Source organism: Panthera tigris, chromosome B4, assembly GCF_018350195.1.
Source record: "Panthera tigris isolate Pti1 chromosome B4, P.tigris_Pti1_mat1.1, whole genome shotgun sequence".
Lineage (NCBI taxonomy): Eukaryota > Metazoa > Chordata > Mammalia > Carnivora > Felidae > Panthera > Panthera tigris.
Window position 1 is genome coordinate 16,047,582 of NC_056666.1, and position 20,474 is coordinate 16,068,055.

At 43.0% G+C, this 20,474-nt stretch overlaps 1 protein-coding gene across 1 annotated transcript in view; it reads right to left on the reverse strand.

The window, feature by feature from the left end:
• Nucleotides 1–19,934, reverse strand: part of ST8SIA6 (ST8 alpha-N-acetyl-neuraminide alpha-2,8-sialyltransferase 6) — a 150,060-nt gene extending 130,126 nt beyond the window's left edge. Inside the window, exons 1-2 of the mRNA XM_042991171.1 lie at nucleotides 19,834–19,934; nucleotides 19,226–19,324 (exon numbers count right to left, since the gene is read on the reverse strand). Coding sequence (XP_042847105.1) covers nucleotides 19,226–19,324; nucleotides 19,834–19,934 — 200 coding nt within the window. The remainder of the gene's footprint in view (nucleotides 1–19,225; nucleotides 19,325–19,833) is intronic.
• Nucleotides 19,935–20,474: the final 540 nt, after the last annotated feature.

The window sequence follows — 20,474 nt, forward strand, 5'->3', positions numbered from 1 at the left end:
AACTGTTATATGTTTATATGTTCTATGTATTATGTCCTGTGTGGAAATTAACAAAGGGAAACCACAATAGAATGTACCTAGGAGGCTGGCAGGGGGAGCACCCATGCCCTACCTCCTGCGGTCAACTGCACATCCAACAGGAAGAGATGAACCTTGCACATGGATACCACTTTACTATGCTGCCTGAGCAAGAAAAGCTTACCTCTTCCTGCTGGCAACAACCCAGCCAATGGGAGAGTCACAACTCAGCCAATGAAAAGCCACTATACTTCTAGCTCCCAGTTTACTCCAATGGGCTTTCGGTTTACAACAGCATTATCAACTCCACCCCCTCCTCTATAAAAGGGCATGCTTCTCCTTTGTTCAGTGGACTTGCCTAACTAAGGTGTGTAGGCTTGCTTGTCCTTGGTTGCAATTCTCTGCTACTCCTGACTAAACCCATTTTGGCTGATAAGGTAACTGGCAGTTTTAGTTTGAAGGTTACCAACTGCATTCTTCAAATAAAGCACGCTAGATCAAAGAAAATGGTATTAAGAAAATCATAACGAAGAGGAAGTATATTTACAGTACTATACTGTATTTATTTTTTAAAAAATCGCATATAAGTGCATGCACAGATTTCAAACCCATGCTAGTCCAGAAGTGACTGACTGTATATGGCACATTGAATATACCCCCCCAAGGCAGCATGTAAGGTCACCACTTGCCTTCCAACTGAGATTCTAGCAACTAGTGAGAGCTCTTAATCATTTTCAAAGTTAATGGACCTCACAACTCACAATTCCAGTTTTCTGGAATGCCAGTTTAAAAATTATATGTAAGGGGCGCCTGGCAGCTTAGTCGGTTAAGCGTCCAACTTCTGCTCAGGTCATGATCTCACAGTTCGTGGCTTCGAGCCCCACATTGGGCTCTGTGCTGAATGCTTGCCCAGAGCCTGAAGCCTGCTTCAGATTCTGTGTCTCCCTCTCTCTCTGCCCCTCCCGCACTTCTGTTCTTGCCCTCTCTCTCTCTCTCTCAAAAATAAAAAATAAACATGAAAAAATTGTTTAATTATGTTTGGGAATCTTAGTGTTTTTATACTTACTTACTGTAACTAACAAGGTAATGGAAATTATTTTACAATGATTTCAAAAAGCACAGGTTATGCCCTATAAAATTATCTTCAGAAATAATTACGCCCATGGATATGAAGGTTCCCAAGAATTACTGACTGATTATCCAAAGCATGTACAAAGCATTCTTCATACTTCCTGAAACAAAGCTGTTGTTGTTGTTGTTCTTAATCTGTGAAGGGGAGCAAATTTTGCCACCCCAAGATATGCCTCTTTGACATATTATTTTAAGCTGGTTATTTTTAGGAAAGGACAGATCCAGATGAAGCTCAGAAAACTGAATACAAGTTACCCTTTTGTAAAAGACATTTACATTTATAAGACAAAATCTCCATTTGTAAGGGTATCTCCCTCCCTCTAGCAAGAAAAGGAGGATAACTCAATCTCTAGAAACTCTCAGGCCACAACTTAAATCTGCACAACCCTACCCTTGTTTCTAGTGCTTTTCCTGATCAGTGTCTGCCCAAAACTGAATCCCCAACCCCAACATCTTTTGCCTTTAGCCGAAGATGGTATTTAACGTGCTGGCTCTGGCCACTTTGGAGGGTTACTCAGTTTTTCTGGGTCTCTCCCATATACATGCTACCAAACTTTTGCTTTTCTCCTGTTAACCTGTTGCAAATCAATTATTTAACCAACCAAGAAACCCAGAAGGGAAGAAAGGAAAACTTTTCCACTGCTCCCTTTGAGAGTACAGGCAAGACAGATCTAAGTGTCCTCACAGAGAGCAAGATGGAGTCACTCCTGGTCAAGCGGTGACTCATGTCAAGCAGTAGGTAAGCAGCCAAGAGCGGTGCACCTGAGACCAGATATCACCAAAACCAGGACAGGTGGCCAACACCCAGAAATGATGACCAGCAGAACGTGAAGAGGACTGCAAAGGCCCAAGATGGATGAAACTCCTGGGAGGACTTTTGCAGCCAACTGTCAGACTCACATCTGACCATGCTGAAAAGGCCACTTCCGCCAAAGACTCTGTCCAAGTAATCTCTGAACATAACAGAGATCATCCACTGCTTGAACATAAGAAGCAGTAAGCTCCAAGAGCTGATCTGGACCACACCAAGTCCTCGTCCAACTGTGCACTCACGGACTGACTTCGCACTGGGCTTAATTCCTACCCCTGGTTTATCTTGTGGGTTGTGTGCCGTTGTGTCGGGCTTTGCTTTGTGTGAAGTGGATGAAGCCAAGTTAAATGCACAATGAAATGTCATTGAGTTCGGAATCCTGAACCTGCTTTACAATTATGTTAACCTTGTTTTATGACTGAACAAAGCTGATGTTGTGGGAAGACATGACTCATCACAGCGCACTCGCGACAGACCTAGATTAGCTAGCTTCCTAAGTGTGTGTAGATAAATATGCTAAAACAATAATATATTTTATTTTTTAATTTTTTTTAATGTTTACTTTTGAGAGAGAGAGAGAGAGAGAGAGAGAGAATGCAAGCTAGGGAGGGGCAGAGAGAGAGGGAGACACAGAATCCAAAGCAGGCTCCAGGCTCTGTGCTGACAGCTCAGAGCCTGACGCAGGACTCGAACCCATGAACTGTGAGATCATGACCTGAGCCAAAGTTGGACGCTTAACAGATTGAGCCATGCAGGCACTCCCAAACACAATTTAAAACTTTTTTTTAATGTTTATTTATTTTTTGAGAGACAGGGTGAGACAGAGCATGAGCAGGGGAAGGGCAGAGAGAGGGAGACACAGAATTTGAAGCAGGCTCCAGGCTCTGAGCTGTCAGCACAGAGCCCAATGCAGGGCTCGAACCCAAGGACTGTGATATCATGACCTGAGCTGAAGCCGGACGTTTAACCGACTGAGCCACCCAGATCCCCCAGTAATCATATTCTTAATGGTAACAGCAGCTATAAAACCATACATCAAGACACAAGAACACTTTTCTCAAGTTTATTCATGGCGTCACTCGCTCTTTAAAGGGCTTCTTTTTCTGCCCCCAAAGGAGAGGCTGTAGAAACCTTTGCACCCTGAAACTGCAGAGCAGCTAATATTAGTGACTCTAAAAAGAATCACTGCACCTGGCCGATGAGAGATATATTTATTTCCTTTTCTTCTCTTCAAATCCTTCTGCCGTGCCCAGGCTTCTCCTCTCTTTAGTCCTCTGTTAGCACCTAATCTCTCAAAATGTTTGCTCTTTTCCATAACTCTTAAAGAAAATCTTCATTCCTACTACCAGGAAGTCAGACTTATTCTGCTGGTGTTTCAAATTCGTCCTGAGGCTTATTGGCTCAAGGAAAACGTCTCTGAAAGGCACACCGAATTAATATACAAGGGCCAGACGACTCATGGGGCCACCCTAGTTGCTGTTTCAGGGGAACCACCTTCACTGTGACATACATGTGTGAACGTTATTGTCTGCTGGAGGTTGCTTCTCAAGCCAGGAGGAGAAACCCCCAGCCTTCTGGTGAAGAAAGGCCCTGAAAAGGAAATTGTGGAGTTATATGAGCCTAATCGAAAATATAAGTCCACCTCCCATCCCGGCTTTCCTGCCTACGTGGCAAGGAGCCCACGGAAGGCCAACACTGCCTGCAGCCCGTGTCCTACCCCCCTCCCTGGGACAGCTCCCCTGGACAATTGTGGCCCACAGCTTTCGCCAGATGACAGGAAAGTCAGGAGATAGGTGATCAATATCAGAGCAGAAGTGAACTCCCAGTAAGCCTTGAAAAGAACGGCTCCAATTAGGACACAGGATGAGGGAGTAGAAAAAGAGGCAGAATACAAGATTTAAAGCCTCATTTGAAATTATTTCAGAAACTAGACTCAAGGCAACTTTAAAATGTACTCAATTGTTAAAATCAGGATACACACAGTATCATTACTCCTAAAAGCAAAGGAGTAAAGATACCAAAGTGAATTATATTGTTCTCAAAAATAAAATCCAATAGCCTTCATCTATTTGGAGGGTGGGGTAGAGAGGAAAGGGGTAAAAGAGAGTGAAAAGCAGCTGTTGCAGAGTTATGTTTAGCTCTATGGCCCTTTTACAAGCCCTAGTTCACACTTATCTTGGATTTCTGAAGCTCACAATTATGATCCCTGTGTGAACATAGACAACAACAAAAAGTCGAATAAAACATTATTACAACTTTCAGTTTGAGGCAGCAAAGAGCAAAAAGTGCCTGATTCTCTCTCTTCCAGACTATTTACATTCTTACGAAAGTACACAAGTCTACACAAAATGACAACCGCACATTGTGATGGCAACAGATAGCTGCTTCAGAAATTTGTCAGATTCCGGGGAGAAATACTGTTAACAAGAGGGTATATGGAACCACACGGAGAAATTACCAGCAGCTGATGAATCAGCAGGTCCGGGGAGAAAAAAATTAGGGTGGTTTTGATCTTTCTCCCACTGTCTACCTTTCTTTACCTGAGCAAAGAGAGCCTGCCCCAACCAGAAAATCAGGTGGCTGTTCCCACACAAGAAGGACCTGTTTCCGGAGACAGCGGAGGCTGTTTGAATGCTGATGTGCCAAGTACTCATTCATTATTCCCTTTCTACATTCTCTTGAGATTATATCTATACATATTATTGTATTGTATTGTATTATATTATATTATATTATATTATATTATATTATATTATATTATATTATATTAATTATATTATAACACTGAAGGAATGGGACAGGAAAGGGAATCAGTCACCATACCCTGGAATGCAAAGGAGGTGGCAGCTATGAGGAGAGCTCCAGGACCCCAGCCCTCTCTGGATTTCAGGTGATATTTGGCATGCACTACTCCTCTCGGCAGCAGAAGTCCAGGTCGTTTAGGATAACTTAAGAACACATGCACTTTCTGGCAGTCATGAGATCAACACATGAGAACGAGACAGATTTGAGGCTCTGTCTTTAAAAAACTCAAATTAGTAAACTTTATGTTACTTGTATTTTACCACAATTTATTTTTAATTTGAGTTTTAAAAAAACAGACATTTGTTTATGCGCTATATGGCTCAGCCTCTCACCTGGTGTGTGCTCTAAGAAGGGTAATCTTTCAGCCCCTGGTAAGAGCCAAAAGGAGTTCTAAGATATCCTGTCTGATGAGCACAAGGCTAGAGAGAAGCCTTCTCATGAAGAGATATCTAAATCAAAAAGAAGCCAAAAAAAAAAAAACCCCACAAAACAAAATATAAAACGTGTTAAAAGATTCTCTAACTGGATCCCTCTGGAAGATGGAAGCAGAGTAGGAGGACCCTAGGCTTGTCTCTTCTCAGGAACACAACTAGATAACTATCAAGTCATTCTGAATACCCCAAATATCAACCTGAAGGTGACAGGACAAACTCCACAACTAATGGGGGAGAGGAGGCCACATCAAAGAAGGTAGGAAGTGGTTTAGGGGCGAAATGAATCGCAGTTGCTATAGAGGGGAGAAAGCCATGGTCATGGAAAAGGGAAAGAGACAGAGAGAGGAGCACATAGGCGAAGGCACAAAGAAAACGTTTCCCCAAAGCCACTGGTGGAGAAAAACAAAAGGGGCTGAATTTCGTAAGTTCTTGCAACCATTGGGCTTAGAGCCTGAAGTGTTAAATAAAGGCCAGCGGAGTTGGCTGCGATACAGCCGTGAGGGCACTGCCCTGTTCCTGGAGAAAAGGCAGGCAAACAACCTAGGGGCGGATGGCATGGAAACAGTGATGTGAAGAATGCCTGGGCCACACAGTGGAGAGATAATTCACTCTCCACAGAGGGCACCCTTGAGAGGCAGAGTCCACAGAGACACCTCTCCGAGGACAGGGCAGATGGCTGGCACCATTTTCCCTCCCCCATCCCTCAGCATAAACACAGAGCCACCTGTGGGAAGCAGCAAAGCTCCAACACTGGCTGCCTAACTTGCTTGCACCAAACTCCACACCCCTGCACTCTGACAGGACTGCCCTTCTCAGTCAAGCCTGCCTCAGTCCCAGTGTGGCAGACCCCTTCCCCAGAAGACCAGGACAAACCCTTGCCCACACCATGTCTCCAGACCAGAGAGTTCTGCAGGGCCTCAGTTCTGGTGGAAGTGGTGTCAGGTCTCATATCACAAGCAGACCAGAGCACTCCTAGTAAAAGTTACGCCAAAGACCAAACACTGCTCACAGCAGGTGAGATGAGCCTCTCCAGACAACTGGCTTGAAGGATAGAGCAGCCAAAGCACAACAGTAGAGTGCACACAGCACACACTAGAGACACTCCTAAAGCACCAGCCCTGGGCACTACATGACCTCTTCTTCATAAGGCCATTACTTTCAGGAACAAAAAACAAATGGGCTTCCTAACACAGAGAGGAAGGCAGAGACTTAGACAAAATGCCAAGATGAAGGAATTAATCCCAAATGAAAGAACAAGATAAGGCCATGGCCAGAGATCACAGCTAAACAGATATAAGTAACATGTCTGATGGAGAATTTAAACCACCAATCATAAGGATATTCACTGGCCTTGAGAAAAGAAGACATCAGTGAGACTCTTACCACAGAGATAAAGAGTTAAAAAAGAATCAATCAGAAATGAAGAATATAATAAATAAGATTAGAAACAGACCTGATGAAATGAAGAGCAGGCTAGGAGAATAAGAGGAATGAACTAGTGATACAGAAGACAAAACAGTAGAGAATAATTGAACTGAACAAATGAGAAAAAGAAGAATTATGGAACACAAGAACAGAATTAGGGAGCTCAGTGACTTCGTCAAACGTGGTAACATCTATTATAGGAGTCTCAGAAGAAGAAGAGAGAAAGGGGGGGCAGAAAATTTATGTGAGGAAATAATAGCTGAAAACATCTCTAACCTGGGAAAAGAAACAGGCATCCAGATCCAGGAGGCATAGGGAACACCCATCAAAATCAACAAAAGCAGTCCATATTGTAATTCAATTTGCAAAATATAGTGATGAGAAAAAACATCTTAAAAACAACAATACAAAAGAAGTCATTAACTTACAGGGGAAGACAAATAATGCTAGCTGGAGATTTCTCAAGAGAAACTTGGCAAGCCAGAAGGGAGTGGCATGATATATTTCAAGGGCTGAATGGGAAAAATCTGCAGCCAAGAATACTTTATCCAGCCAGGCTGTCATTCAGAATAGAAGGAGAGATAAAGAGTTTCCCAGATAAACAAAAACTAAAGGAGTTCATGACTACTACACCACCCCTGCAGAAATATTAAAGGGGATTCTTTGAGTAGAAAGGAAGGACCAATAGTGGCAAAGACAAGAAAGGAACATAGAAAATTTCCAGAGGCAGCAACAAAACAAAAAATAAAATGGCAATAGATACGTATCTATCAACAATTACTCTGAATGTAAAAAAATAAAATAAAAAATAATTACTCTCAATTCAAGTAGACTAAATGCTCCAATCAAAAGACATAGGGTGTCAGAATGCATTAAAAAAAAAAAAAAAAAACAAGATCCATCTACATGCTGCCTGCAAGAGACTAATTTGAGACCTAAAGACACCCGCAGACTGAAAGTGAGGGGATGGAGAAACATTTATCATGCAAATGGATGTCAAAAGAAAGCCAGAGTGGCAATACTTGTATCACAAAAAAAAAAAACATAGACTTTAAAACAAAGACTGTAACAAGAGATGAAGAAGGGTACTATATCATAATAAAGGGGACAATCCAGCAAGAAGATCTAACAATTGTAAATATTTATGCAGCCAACATGGAAGCACCCAAATATATAAAACAGTTAACAACAAACATTAAGGAACTAATTGATAATAATACAATAGTAAGGGACTTTAACATCCCACCTACACCAGCGGACAGATCATCTAAACAGAAAATCAACAAGGAAACAATGGCTTTGAATGACACGCTAAACCAAATGGATTTAACAAATACATTCAAAACATTCCATCTTAAAGCAGCAGAATACACATTCTTCACAAATGCACATGGAAAATTCTCCAGAATAGACCACATACTGGGTCACAAACCAGCCCTACAAAAAGTCTGATATCATACCATGCATATTTTCAGATCACAACACTATGAAACTTGAAGTCAACCACAAGAAAATATTTGGAAAAAAATAAAAATTAAAAATAACTAAAAATAATAAAAAAACAAGAAAATATTTGGAAAGTTCTCAAATACATGGAGGTTGAGGAACATCCTACTAAAGAATGAACGGGTTAGCCAGGAATTTTAAAAAGAAACTAATAAATACATGGAAGCAAATGAAAATGAAAACACAACAGTCCAAAACCTTTGGACTGCAGCAAAGGCAGTCCTAAGAGGAAAATACATTGCAATTGAGGCCTATCTCAAGAAGCAAGGAAGGACCCAAATATACAACTTAACCATATACCTTAAGGAGCTAGAAAAGGAACAGAAAAAAAAAAAAAGCCTAAAGCCAACAAAAGAAGAGAAATAATAAAGATTAAAGCAGAAATAAACAATACAGAAACAACAACAACAACAAAATGGTAGAACAGGTCAATGAAACTAAGAGCTGGTTCTTTGAAAGAATTAACAAAATTGCTACATCCCTAGCCAGAATTATCAAAAAGAAAAGAGAAAGGACCCAAATAGGTAAAATCATGAATGAAAGAGGAGAGAGAACAACCAACACCACAGAAATATAATTATAAGAGAATACTATGAAAAATTATATGCCAACAAGCTGGGCAATCTTGGAAAAATGGATACATTCCTAGAAACTCAACAAACTACCAAAACTGAAACAGGAAGAAATAGAACAGACTGATAACCAGAAAAGAAACTGTATCGGTAATAAAAAATCTCCCAATAAACAAAAATCGAAGGCCAGTTGGCTTCACAGCTGAATTCTACCAAACATTTAAAGAAGAGTTAATACCTTTTCTTCTGAAACAATTTCAAAAACTTGTTCAATTTCAAACAGTTTCCAAAAAATTTGGAAACTTCCAAATTCATTCTATGAGGCCAGCATTACCCTGATGCCAAAACCAGACAAAGAGTCCGCTAAAAATGAGAAGTACAGGCCAATATCCCTGATGACCATGGATGCAAAACTGTCAATAAAATACTAGCCAACTGAATCCAACAATACATTAAAAGAATCATTCACCACAAGCAAGTGGGATTTATTCCTGGGTTGCAACCGTGGTTCAATATTTGCAAATCACACAACAGGATACACCACATAAATAAAAGAAAGACTAAGAACCAAATGATCTTCTCAATAGACGCAGAAAAAGCATTTGACAAAGTACAACATCCATTCATGGTAAGAAACCTCAACAAAGTATGACATTCCTCGACATAACCAAGGTGATACAACAAAAACCCACAGCTAATATCATCCTATGGTCAGGAACAAGACAGAGATGTCCACTCTCATCTGTTTTATTTAACACAGTACTAGAGGTCCTAGCCACAGTAATCAGACAGCAAAAAGAAATAAAAGGCGTCCAAATCGGCAAGGAAGAAGTAAAATTTTCACTCTTTGCAGATGACACGACCCTATATACATCAAAAACCCGAAAGGCTCCACCAAAAAATTGCTAGAACTGATACATGAATTCAGTAAAGTTACAGGATACAAGATCAATGTACCGAAATCTGTTGCATTTCTATACATGAATAATGAAGCAGCAGAAAGAAAAATTAAAGAATCAACCCCATTTAATTGCACCCCAAACCACACGATACCTAGAAATACACCTAACGAAAGAGGTGAAAGACCTGGATTCTGAAAACAAAACGCTGATGAAAGAAACCGAAGAGGGCACAAAGAAATGGAAAGACAGGGGCACTTGGGTGGCTTGGTTAATCATCCGACTCTTGATTTCAGCTCAGGTCATGATCTCACAGTTCATGAGTTCAAGCCCCATGTCAGGCTCCATGCTGACAGAGTGGAGCCTGCTTGAGATTCTCTCTCTTCCTCTCTCTCTCTGCCATTCCCCAGCTCTCTCTCTCTTTCTCTCTCAAAATTAATGAATAAACTTAAAAAAGAAGAAATGGACAGATACTCCATGCTTGTGGGTTGGAAGAACAAATATTGTTAAAATGTCGATACTACCCAAAGCAATCTACACATTCAATGAACTCCTTATCAAAACACCAACAGCATTTTTCACAGAGCTGTAGCAAACAATCCTAAAATCTGTATGGAACCACAAAAGACCCGGAATAGCCAAAGCAACCTTGAAAAAGAACAGCAATGCTGGAGGCATCACAATTCAGGATTTTAAGTTATATTACAAAGATGTAGTCATCACAAGAGTGCAGTACCAGCACAAAATAGACACGGAGATCAACAGAATGGAATAAAAAACCCAGAAATGAACCCACAACTACACAGTCAATTAATCTTCAACAAAGCAGGGAAGACTCTCCAATGAGAAAAAGTCTCTTCGACAAATGGTGTTGGGAAAATTGAACAGCGACATGTAAGAGAATGAAACTAGACCACTTTCTTACATCATACACAAAAGTAAATTCAAAATAGATTAAAAACTTAAATGTGAGACAGGAAACCACTAAAATCCTAGAGGAGAACACGGGCAGTAACCTCTTGGACGTGGACTGTAGCAACTTCTTACTAGACATGTCTCCTGAGGCAAGGGAAACAAAATCAAAAATAAACTATTGGGGGTGCCTGGGTGGCTCAGTCAGTTAAGTGTCCAACTCTTGACTTTGGTTCAGGTCCTGATCTCACAGTCGTGCGACTGAGCCCCATGTCAGGATCTGTGCTCAGTGTAAAGCCTGCTTGAGATTCTGTCTCTCTCCCCCTCTCTCTCTGCCCCTACCCCACTCACCTGCACATGTGCCCTCACTCTCTCTCTTTCTGTCTCTCTCTCAAAATAAATAAATTAATTAATTAAATTAAAAATAATAAACTACTGGAACTACATCAAAACAAAAACTTCTACACAGTGGAGAAAATAATCAATAAAACTAAAAGGCACCCTATGGAATTAGAGAGGACATCTGCAAAAGATATATCTGATAAGTGGTTAATATCCAAAATATAGGAAGAACTTATAAAACTCAACACCCCAAAAAACAATTTAAAAATGGACAGAAGAAATGAATAGACACTTTTCCAAAGAAGACACACATATGGCCAATAGACACAGGAAAAGATGCTCACCATCACATATCATCAGGGAATACAAATCAAAACTATAATGAGATAGCACCTCCCACCTGTCAGAATGCTAAAATCAACAACACAACAAACAACACAAGGTGTTGGCAAGGATGTGGAGAAAGGGGAACCCGCCGCACTGTTGATGTTGATGAGAATACTCTGGAAAACAGTATGAAGGGTCTTCAAAAAGTTAAAAATAGAACTACCCTAGGATTCAGCAATGGCACTAGTAGGTATTTACCCAAAGAATACAAAAACACTAATTCAAAGGGATATTGTACCCCAATGTTTACAGCTGCATTATCTACAATAGCCAAACTTTGGAAACAGCCCAAGTGTCCACTGACTGATGACTCGCTGAAGATGTGATACATACATACAATGGAATATCACTCAGCCATAAACAAGAATGAAATCTTGCCATCTGCAATGATGTGGATGGAGCTAGAGTATTACCCTAAGCAAAATAAGTCAGTCAGAGAAAGACAAATACCATATGATTTCACTCATATGTGGAATTTAAGAAACAAAACAAATGAGCAAAGGGGAGAAAAAAGAAAAGGAGAGGTAAATCAAGAAACAGACTCTTAATTATAGATAACACACTGAAGGTTACCAGAGGGGAGGTGGGTGGGGGGAATGGGTTAAATAGATGATGGGGATTTAGGAGTGCAGTTAAGATAAGCACTGGGTAACGTATGAAGGGTTGAATCACTATATTGTACACCTGAAACTAATATAACACTGTATGTCAACTAACTGGAATTTAAATAAATGTTAAAAAAATATTCTCTAACTTGGAAGAACAGTGTTCCCAAGATGTAAGAAAAAATTGTACTTTTAAAAGATATTCACTATAAGAAACAGAAGAAATCTTGAGAAAGCATTTGCTTTGTGTTCTCAATAAAATGCAAGAAAACTTGAAGTTAGAAATGGAGGGTGAGGTTTATTAAAAGTTTACTTAGATGCTTTCTAAGATGTAAGTAAATTGATGTGATAAGGTGCAGGCTGAGAGGAGAAAAAAATTGTAAAGAATAAAAATGTAATAGATTTACTGTTTTAGACAGGGCAAAACAGAGAACTGACACTACAGAGAAATAATTCAGTAATGTAGAGGACAGCTTTGAGCAGCCTTCCCAGAGGGCAGAGGGAAAACACACACACACACACACACACACACACACACACACACACACACAAACACACAGAGAAAACCACACTAAAAAAAAATAATAATTGTTTACATGGAAAGGCAATGGTGGCGAAGAAGTATAGCAATGCAGGACAGAAAATGAAAAATCAATTCACAGAATACAGTCAGAATGTGTGGAACACATCAAATAATCCATGATAGGACACAAAAGAGAATAAATAGGCCAGTGGATTAAAAAAGTTTACCGACAAAATTAACTCCAAGAGGTCACCCAAAAGACATATCGCTGGAAAATTAACAATTTTTAAGTAAAAGAAAAATCCTCTCCGGATCCATAAAACAAATCATCAAACAGGTGACTTTTGAAAAAATAAAAGTTAAGGGGAGCCTGGGTGGCTCAGGCTCGCTCTCTCTCTCTCTCTCTCTCTCTCCTCTCTCAAAATAAATCAATAAATTTAAGAAAAGAAAAATGGAAAGTTAAGACTGCTCCTATTTGTTTTTCAGGGCCCTAAAAGGCAGACAATAGAAGAACAGAAATCTTAAAAAATTTGAAGACAAAAACCAAAAACAGTGGAGTCAGGATGCAATATTTCAGTACTTATATGTGAAAAATAACAATTGCACCCTGAGGCGCCTGGGAGGCTCAGTGAGTTAAGCATACAACTTTGGCTCAGGTCACTATCTCACGGTTCGTCGGTTTGAGCTCACAGCTCAGAGCCTGAAGCCTGCTTCAGATTCTGTGTCTCCCTCTCTCTCTGCCCCTCCCCTGCTAACACTCTGTCTCTCTCTGTCTCTCTCTCTCAAAATAAATAAACATTAAAAAATTTTTAAAAAAAGAATCTATACTCAGTATATCTAGATTTGTAAGCAAGAGTTTAATTCAAATTTAAGAAAAAGAATTCTCAAAGGAGAAAGCACATGATAGAATAATAGCTTAATAGAAGCTCACCCCGGGGTGCCTGGGTAGCTCAGTCGGTTGAGCGTCTGACTTCGGCTCAGGTCATGATCTCCCGGTAGAAGAGTTTGAGCCCCACATCGGGCTCTGTGCTGATGGCTCGGAGCCTGGAGCCTGATTCTGTGTCTCCCTCTCTCTCTGCCCCTGCCCCACTCATGCTCTGTCTCTCTCTGTCTCAAAAATAAATAAACGTTAAAAAAAATAAAATAAAAGCTCACCCCTTTCGCCACACGCCAAAAGAAGTTGTACAGGGAGTAAAGGTTTAAATATGTAAGAGTGCATTTAAAATGTACACTTAGCATAACAAATACATCAATAAATGATCAGTAAGTTTATCAATTCAGAAGCAGAATTGAGAAAGAAAAGTAGATATAAATGACAGGAATACAGAAAGGTTGAAAACTTGTACAGATTACATAACCACAGACGTAATTAAATGTTAACTAAATTAGAAAATCAATTTAAATGCACAGTAAATAACTTTTCTATTTTTGGTCTTCCTAAACCTCTTATAAATCACTAAGAAAACAGCATCTTGATATGAATATCAAGAGTATGAAAAGCCAACTTAGAAAAAAATAAAATAAAAAACATCTTAAAAGTTAAACACACTGGTAAACAAATAAATACAAATTGAGACATAAATAAAATGATTATCTCTTGGGAATGAAACTGGAAAGATGAAGAGAGTCGAATACACAGAACAGTCAAGAGTTGTAGGGGCGCCTGGGTGGCTCAGTCGGTTAAGCGTCCGACTTCAGCTCAGGTCATGATCTCGCGGCTCGTGAGTTCGAGCCCCGCGTCGGGCTCTGGGCTGATGGCTCAGAGCCTGGAACCTGCTTCCGATTCTGTGTCTCCCTCTCTCTCTGCCCCTCCCCTGTTCATGCTCTGTCTCTCTCTGTCCCAAAAATAAATAAACGTTAAAAAAAAAAAAAATTAAGAGTTGGAGTCAGTGGTCACTCTCACACATTGCTAACGTGAATGAAAGTTGGAATCAACTATTATTGCTGGACGAGTCACAGCGACGTTTTGAAATGTCACATATCCTTTGATCAAGCCCCTCCACTTCTATTAATTTATCTGAATAATCAAGAATATGTGCAAGGATACAAAGCGGTTCATATTAGAGTATAAATAGAAATCGAAAAGAATAAATACCCCAATTGTGCAAAAGGAAAGAATACGTAAATTCCGGTCCAGGCACACATTCAAACACTATGTTCTAAAGATGATGTTGCAGAAGACCAGTGACATGAAGAAGAGTTGAGATGTTGTTAAAAAGCATTACTAACCCATACCAAAATATGCACAGCAAAATTACCAGGTATGTGTATGCCAAGTTATCAAAAATATGAAGAGCACCCATCTTTTGGACGCTGAAATGACAGGCAGTTTTTATTTTTCCCTCTGTGTTCATCTAAAAAACATGAAGTAAGGGGTACCAGGGTGACTCAGCCGGTTGTGTCCGACTTCCGCTCAGGTCACAATCCCAAGATTAGTGAGTTTGAGTCCCGCATCAGACTCTGTGCTGAAAGGGAGGAGCCTGGAGCCTGCTTCAGATTCTGTGTCTCCCTCTCTCTGCCCCTCTCCCGTTCGCAATCTCTCTCTCTTAAAAACAAGTAAACTTTAAAAAAGCTTTTAATAAAAAAAAAACCGTGAAATAAAATCTCTGCATGACGTTCCCTACAGTAATGACTTGGGATATAACACAACTGATACTTGATGTCTGCCCTCCCTGGAAGCCGGGGTCTCAAACAGGGACGAGTCAAAGTTCTACCGCAGGGAGAAAGGGTCACAGGGAGTACGAAGACAGCCCATTAATGGAAACAAGCAGGTGAAGCTCTACGGGAGAGCAGAAAAGTAGAAGGAGGGTCCCCACATCTCCGGAAAACTCACAGTCCTATCATCCCAGATGGCGCACTGACGTGGGCAACAACAAGCAGGACTTTCAAAGCACAGCTGCTGCTACCCAGGAAAGCCCAGCCAGCCACAGCTCCTGAATCCCCACTACGGATGCTGAAGCCAGAATGGACGCTGCACTAACAGGTGCCAAGCCACAACGGGCACCTGGATCGTTCCACGGAGGGACCCTGGAATTCCAAGCCGGCTAGTTATAGAGCCTTGCTCTGGCCACGTGATTAACATCGCCAGAGTCCAATCTCTCCTAATTTGAGAACTTCATGGCATTATAGCAGATTTTCCTGGACTTCTTTTATAATCAAAAAATGAAATTAACATGAAGAAAAAAGTATTCAAAAAGAAGAGAATATTCAATTAGTATTTTTTTTTAATTCCAACGACTTGTAAATTTAAAAGTACTCTTGGGGCGCCTGGGTGGCTCAGTCGGTTAAGCGTCCAACTTCGGCTCAGGTCATGATCTCATGGTTGGTGAGTTGGGAGCCCCACGATGTGGGCTCTCTGCTGTCCCCTCTGAGCCCCTCTGTCTCTGTCCCTCCCCCACTCTCTCTTTCTCAAAAATAAATAAACGTTAAAAAATTTTTTTAAAAAGCACTCTCCTCAATAACTATGGAGATAAAAATTATTTAAAATGTTAATGTAATTATAGGGGCACCAGGCTGGCTCAGTGGGTGGAGCATGTAGCTCGGGATCTTGGGGTTGTGAGTTGGAGCCCCACATCGGGTGCAGAGATTACTTAAAAAAAATAATAAAATCTTAAAAAAATTTTAATGTAATTATAAACAATTTAGAATATATTTTTAAAAATCTGAACACTATGTATCCAAACTTAAGGAACAGATCCAAAGCTGTATTCAAAGGAAAAATCACAGTAGTAAATTTTAGTAGAAAATATTTAGTAATAAATATTTCTGTTACAAAGAAAAATGGGGGGGGGGGAAGCATTCACTTCAAGGCATTAAGTTGGAAAAAAAAGGTATGACTAAAAAAAAAAAAAAAAAGGTAACACAAAGGAAATACAACATGGAAAAAATATCAGAATTGACAAATAAATTCAAGAGCTGGTTGTATGAACAAACCCATGACAGACTTTGGCAAAGCTTATTAGAAAGAGAAAGCATCCATTGTAATGGGGTTATATTTTGAGAATTATTATTAAATTTTTCTCTTTTGTCTTTCTGACTTTGACATGACTTTTCCCGAAGTCATTTTAAAGCATCCTTTGGGGGATTCTGGAGTGAGAAAGACTTGTTACTGAAAAAATGCAAAGAGAAAGCATAAGGTGATATTCAGCTTTAGCTAAGCAAAACAAGATATGCTACCGCCCCAAGAAAAGATTTTCCAAATTCCTCTCATTCTGCCTCTTTAGCAATTAGCCATCTTACTTGGAAGACACAGCTCCTGGAGCTTTCTCAACCTTTTTACTCCTGGTCCCCACAAATCACCATTAAGGCTTAGGTTTAAATCAGGCCTGGAGGTCTGAGTCAGGACAAAAGAAAATAGGAAGGACAGGGGTTACCTTCACATTTCTAACTGGGAGCAAGGGTGGAAAGAAGACAGAAAAAGGAGGAGGAGAGCTCTGGCTTGGGGACAGAAAGGTAAGGGTAACCACAAAGGGTAGAGGGAGTTTGGCCTCCTCCCCCAACTGGGACTCTGCAAAGAGATCACCTCTTGGGCCACCTCCCATCCTGAAATTAACTTAGAGTAGGGCATGGGGCAAGTAGAGGGAGGCCCTGATAGTTAATTTCCTGAACCAGCTTTGGTTCTTCTATGTTTAGATGGGTTCCAGAAATAGCCAAGACTGGCTGTGAAGCTGGCCGGAGCTAGTTGAGAGAGCATCAGAGCAAATGTCGCAGAGTGACAATGCAAGATAGGACTAAAAGAGAATCTTCACCAGATCCCTGAGAGGGAGCATCAGAAGCTCACTCAGGTGAGGTTGATACAGCGGGGTCCCAGTAGGGTAGAACACCTGAGGAAGAAGAACGAACCACAAGCTGCAGCTTTCCCAACTGGCTGTGAGCTAATAAATGTAAAGTGCTTATATCAGTATCTGGTCCATTAAAACATTCAGTAAGTGTTGGCCATCCTTAACTGCTATTAGCATTACTATTATATGATAACTTTCACCTATTACCTGCAGTGCGGGGCTCATGAAGGAAACAGCAAGCAGATCAGCTACAGAAAAAATAAGAAATTAGAATTTCCTACATAATCCAGTAGCATAAATTAAAAATCGTACCCCTGCTACATAAATAATCAAGATCATAAGTGATAAAAGGGAGATAAACCAGACAGGGTTTTAAAAAAATAACAGAATGGTCTAAAGAATCTTTGAACCAGATTCAGAGAAAACATATGAATTACCTCTATTAGCTCAAGAAGTATTCAAAGTAGAAAAGAAGTATGCCAAAAGAAGCTGAAAAATTCATCAAAGAATTACCTCAAAAAAGGCCTAGGACCAGATAATTCAATTAGTGCATTCTTTCTAATTTCCCCAAGGGGAAACGCCAAAATGGGTAACAGCACTAAGGCCTGGAAAGAGATGGAATGTTCCCCAAACCACTGGAAAGCTATGCTATCTAGAGTATATAACCCTGCAAAACATAAAACTAGAGGCCACAGTTTTTCTCAAAAGCCTTGTGACTCCAGGATTTCTTTGTGCCTCTAACATGCTGTAAAATTCCAGTACAGGAATTTTGTGAGAGGTTGTTTCTGCACTTCAAGATTTCTTCCAGGCTCCCCCTCCCCCCCCCCCCAACACTTCTCGGGACCGTGCAGGAGCCACACAGAAGTCTGGGGTCATGCAATCCGAAGATTCAGATGGTCCAAGAGCCAAGAATATACAGAAGGAAACACAGAGGGAAAGGGAGTCACAAGAGATAAGCAGAGGAAAAGAGACAGGACACAAAATTGAAGTAATAATAGCAATGCTGAGGCCCAAAGCAGTACATTCTTCGGGTGAAAATGTAAATTGAATCAACTCTTCGAGGATTTAATTGGCCATGTGTATTTGGAACCTACAATGTACATACCCTAACCCTCTCACTGGATCCTGGAGAATTTAAGATGAAGATAAAGATTTACATACACAGATACACTTAATAGAATTATTAACAGCAAATAAAAACAGAACAGGAAACAATCTAAATATCTGGAAGCACAGTTAAACAGATGATGGCACATTCATATGATAAATTATGCAACAATCAGAAGCAATGTTGCCGTGGGGGCTGGGGGGCGGTTAATGAAATGTACTGCATGTGTCCAGGTTTTTAGGAAAAAAGGCAGAACACAAACAATAAAGTATAATCTTCAGTGTATTTTTTAAATATACCTACAGAGGAAAAACTCCTGGAAGAATACAGACCAAAGCCTTAATATGATCTGTGGGTGGCAGAGCTCTCGGTGAATATTTTTTAATACATTTCTCATTTTATCGAACTTTCTGCAACAAGCATGAATTACTTTTATAATCAGAAAAAAAAAGATTTAAACCAAAAAATGATTGCACACGGATAAATAGTCCTCGAAGTGAAAAAGAACAATTTTAAGTCTCCATTCACCAAGGAGACAAAACATTCTCAACGCTGTGCACAGAATTCCCCAAACGTGAATCTTACCCGGGTGCACTGGATAGCATAAAGACAAAAAGCACACCGACCATCCCTCTATAGACAGGCTGAGCTGCCTCTCTTGGGGGTTTTCAACACACGGTTATGCAGAAGGGGCCCGGGCACCCATTTTTTAAAATGCAGCTGTTTGAGCATCTCCCTTGGTTCCAAGAACCTCTACACGGAGGAACAGTCTTTACAGAGGAGGCTGAGGGAGTGTGAGGGGCCACACACACACACACACACACACACACACACACGACCAAACCCACTCAGTCTTGCGGTCCCAGCCAGACACCTCCAAGCGAGTCCTGCGGGTGCAGCCGTGCCCCACCCGCGCCCCGCAGCCGCCGAGCCCCCGCCCTCCCGCCCGCCCGGCGCCGCGGGTACCTGTTCGTGGGGCGCGGCAGCTGGGTGGCCGGGCTCCGGAGCGACCTCAGCGCGGCGGGGGTGCCGCGGGTGGCGTCCCTGCTCTCCTCCACCGAGAGCCTGCACAGCCGGGAAGAAAACTAAGTTGTTACACCTCGCTGGCAGCCTCGGCAGCGGCCGCGCGCTCGCACCTGGCCGGGGCGTCCCCGCGCGCCCCGGCTCCCCCAGCGGCTCCCAAGCCCCGGAGTTTGAAGCCGCGTAGGGCGTGGAGGGAGGGAAAGCACGGACCAGAACGGCGAGCCCGGGACACTGCCGGGGACCCGACGGCAGGTCCCGCTCCGCGGCGACGCCCGCCGGAGCCCTCGCAACCCTCTCCGCCACGGCGGGTGCCCACCCGGTCCGAGCGTCGCCCCTCGGTCACCCCCACCCGGCCAGCCCTGCCTCCTGGGCGCCCCGCTTCCCGGCCCACCCTCGTGCGGCGGCCGCCCGTCGGCTGCCCTCCGCGGCGGCCGAGAGTCCGCGCCCCGAGTGGGGCGGCTCGGCGGCGGGGGTCCCCGGGGCGGGGGGAGGGGGGCTGGGCGCGCGCGCGCAAGGCGGGGGTCGGCCCGGGGCGCGGCGGCTGGGGGTACCTGGAGCGGGCGGGCGCGTCGGTGGAGCACCAGAGCAGGCGCAGCAGCAGCGACAGCAGCAGGCCGGCGAGCAGGGCGAGCAGCGCGCCCCCCGGCCGCATCCTGATCCCCGCGCACGGCCGCCGCCGCGGCTGCCCCGGCGAAGCGCAGCCCGGCCGGCCCGACTCGCCGCTCCCGCCGCCGCCGCCGCCGCCGCAGCCGCGCACACCTCCAGTGTTCAAAGGCGGCGGGGAGGGGCGACGACGGCGCGCGGCGCGGGCCCGCACTCCCCGGCGCCCGGCCCAACCCGCACGCCGTGCGGGGGCAAAGGGAGAGGGCGCGTGTGCCGGCTCTCGCCTTCTGGCGCCCAGCCCCGGACCGCGGAGCTCGGCGTTCGGGTGGCGGTGGCGACTCGCCGCGCTCGCCTCCTCTCCTGCCGGAGGCGCTCCGAGCTGCTGCGGGCTCTAGTCGCTGCCGCCGCCGCCGCCACCGCCGCTGCCGCCGCCGCCGCCGCCGCCGCCGCCGCGCGGGGTCACCTGAAGGTTGGGACTCGCGAGCTGGACTCGGTGCTGATTGGGCTCCAACTTTTGTGCGCCCTCGCCTTCTCCCGGGTGCCCGCGGGCTCTTCTCCGGAGCCCACGCAGCTCGCTCAAGCACACCAC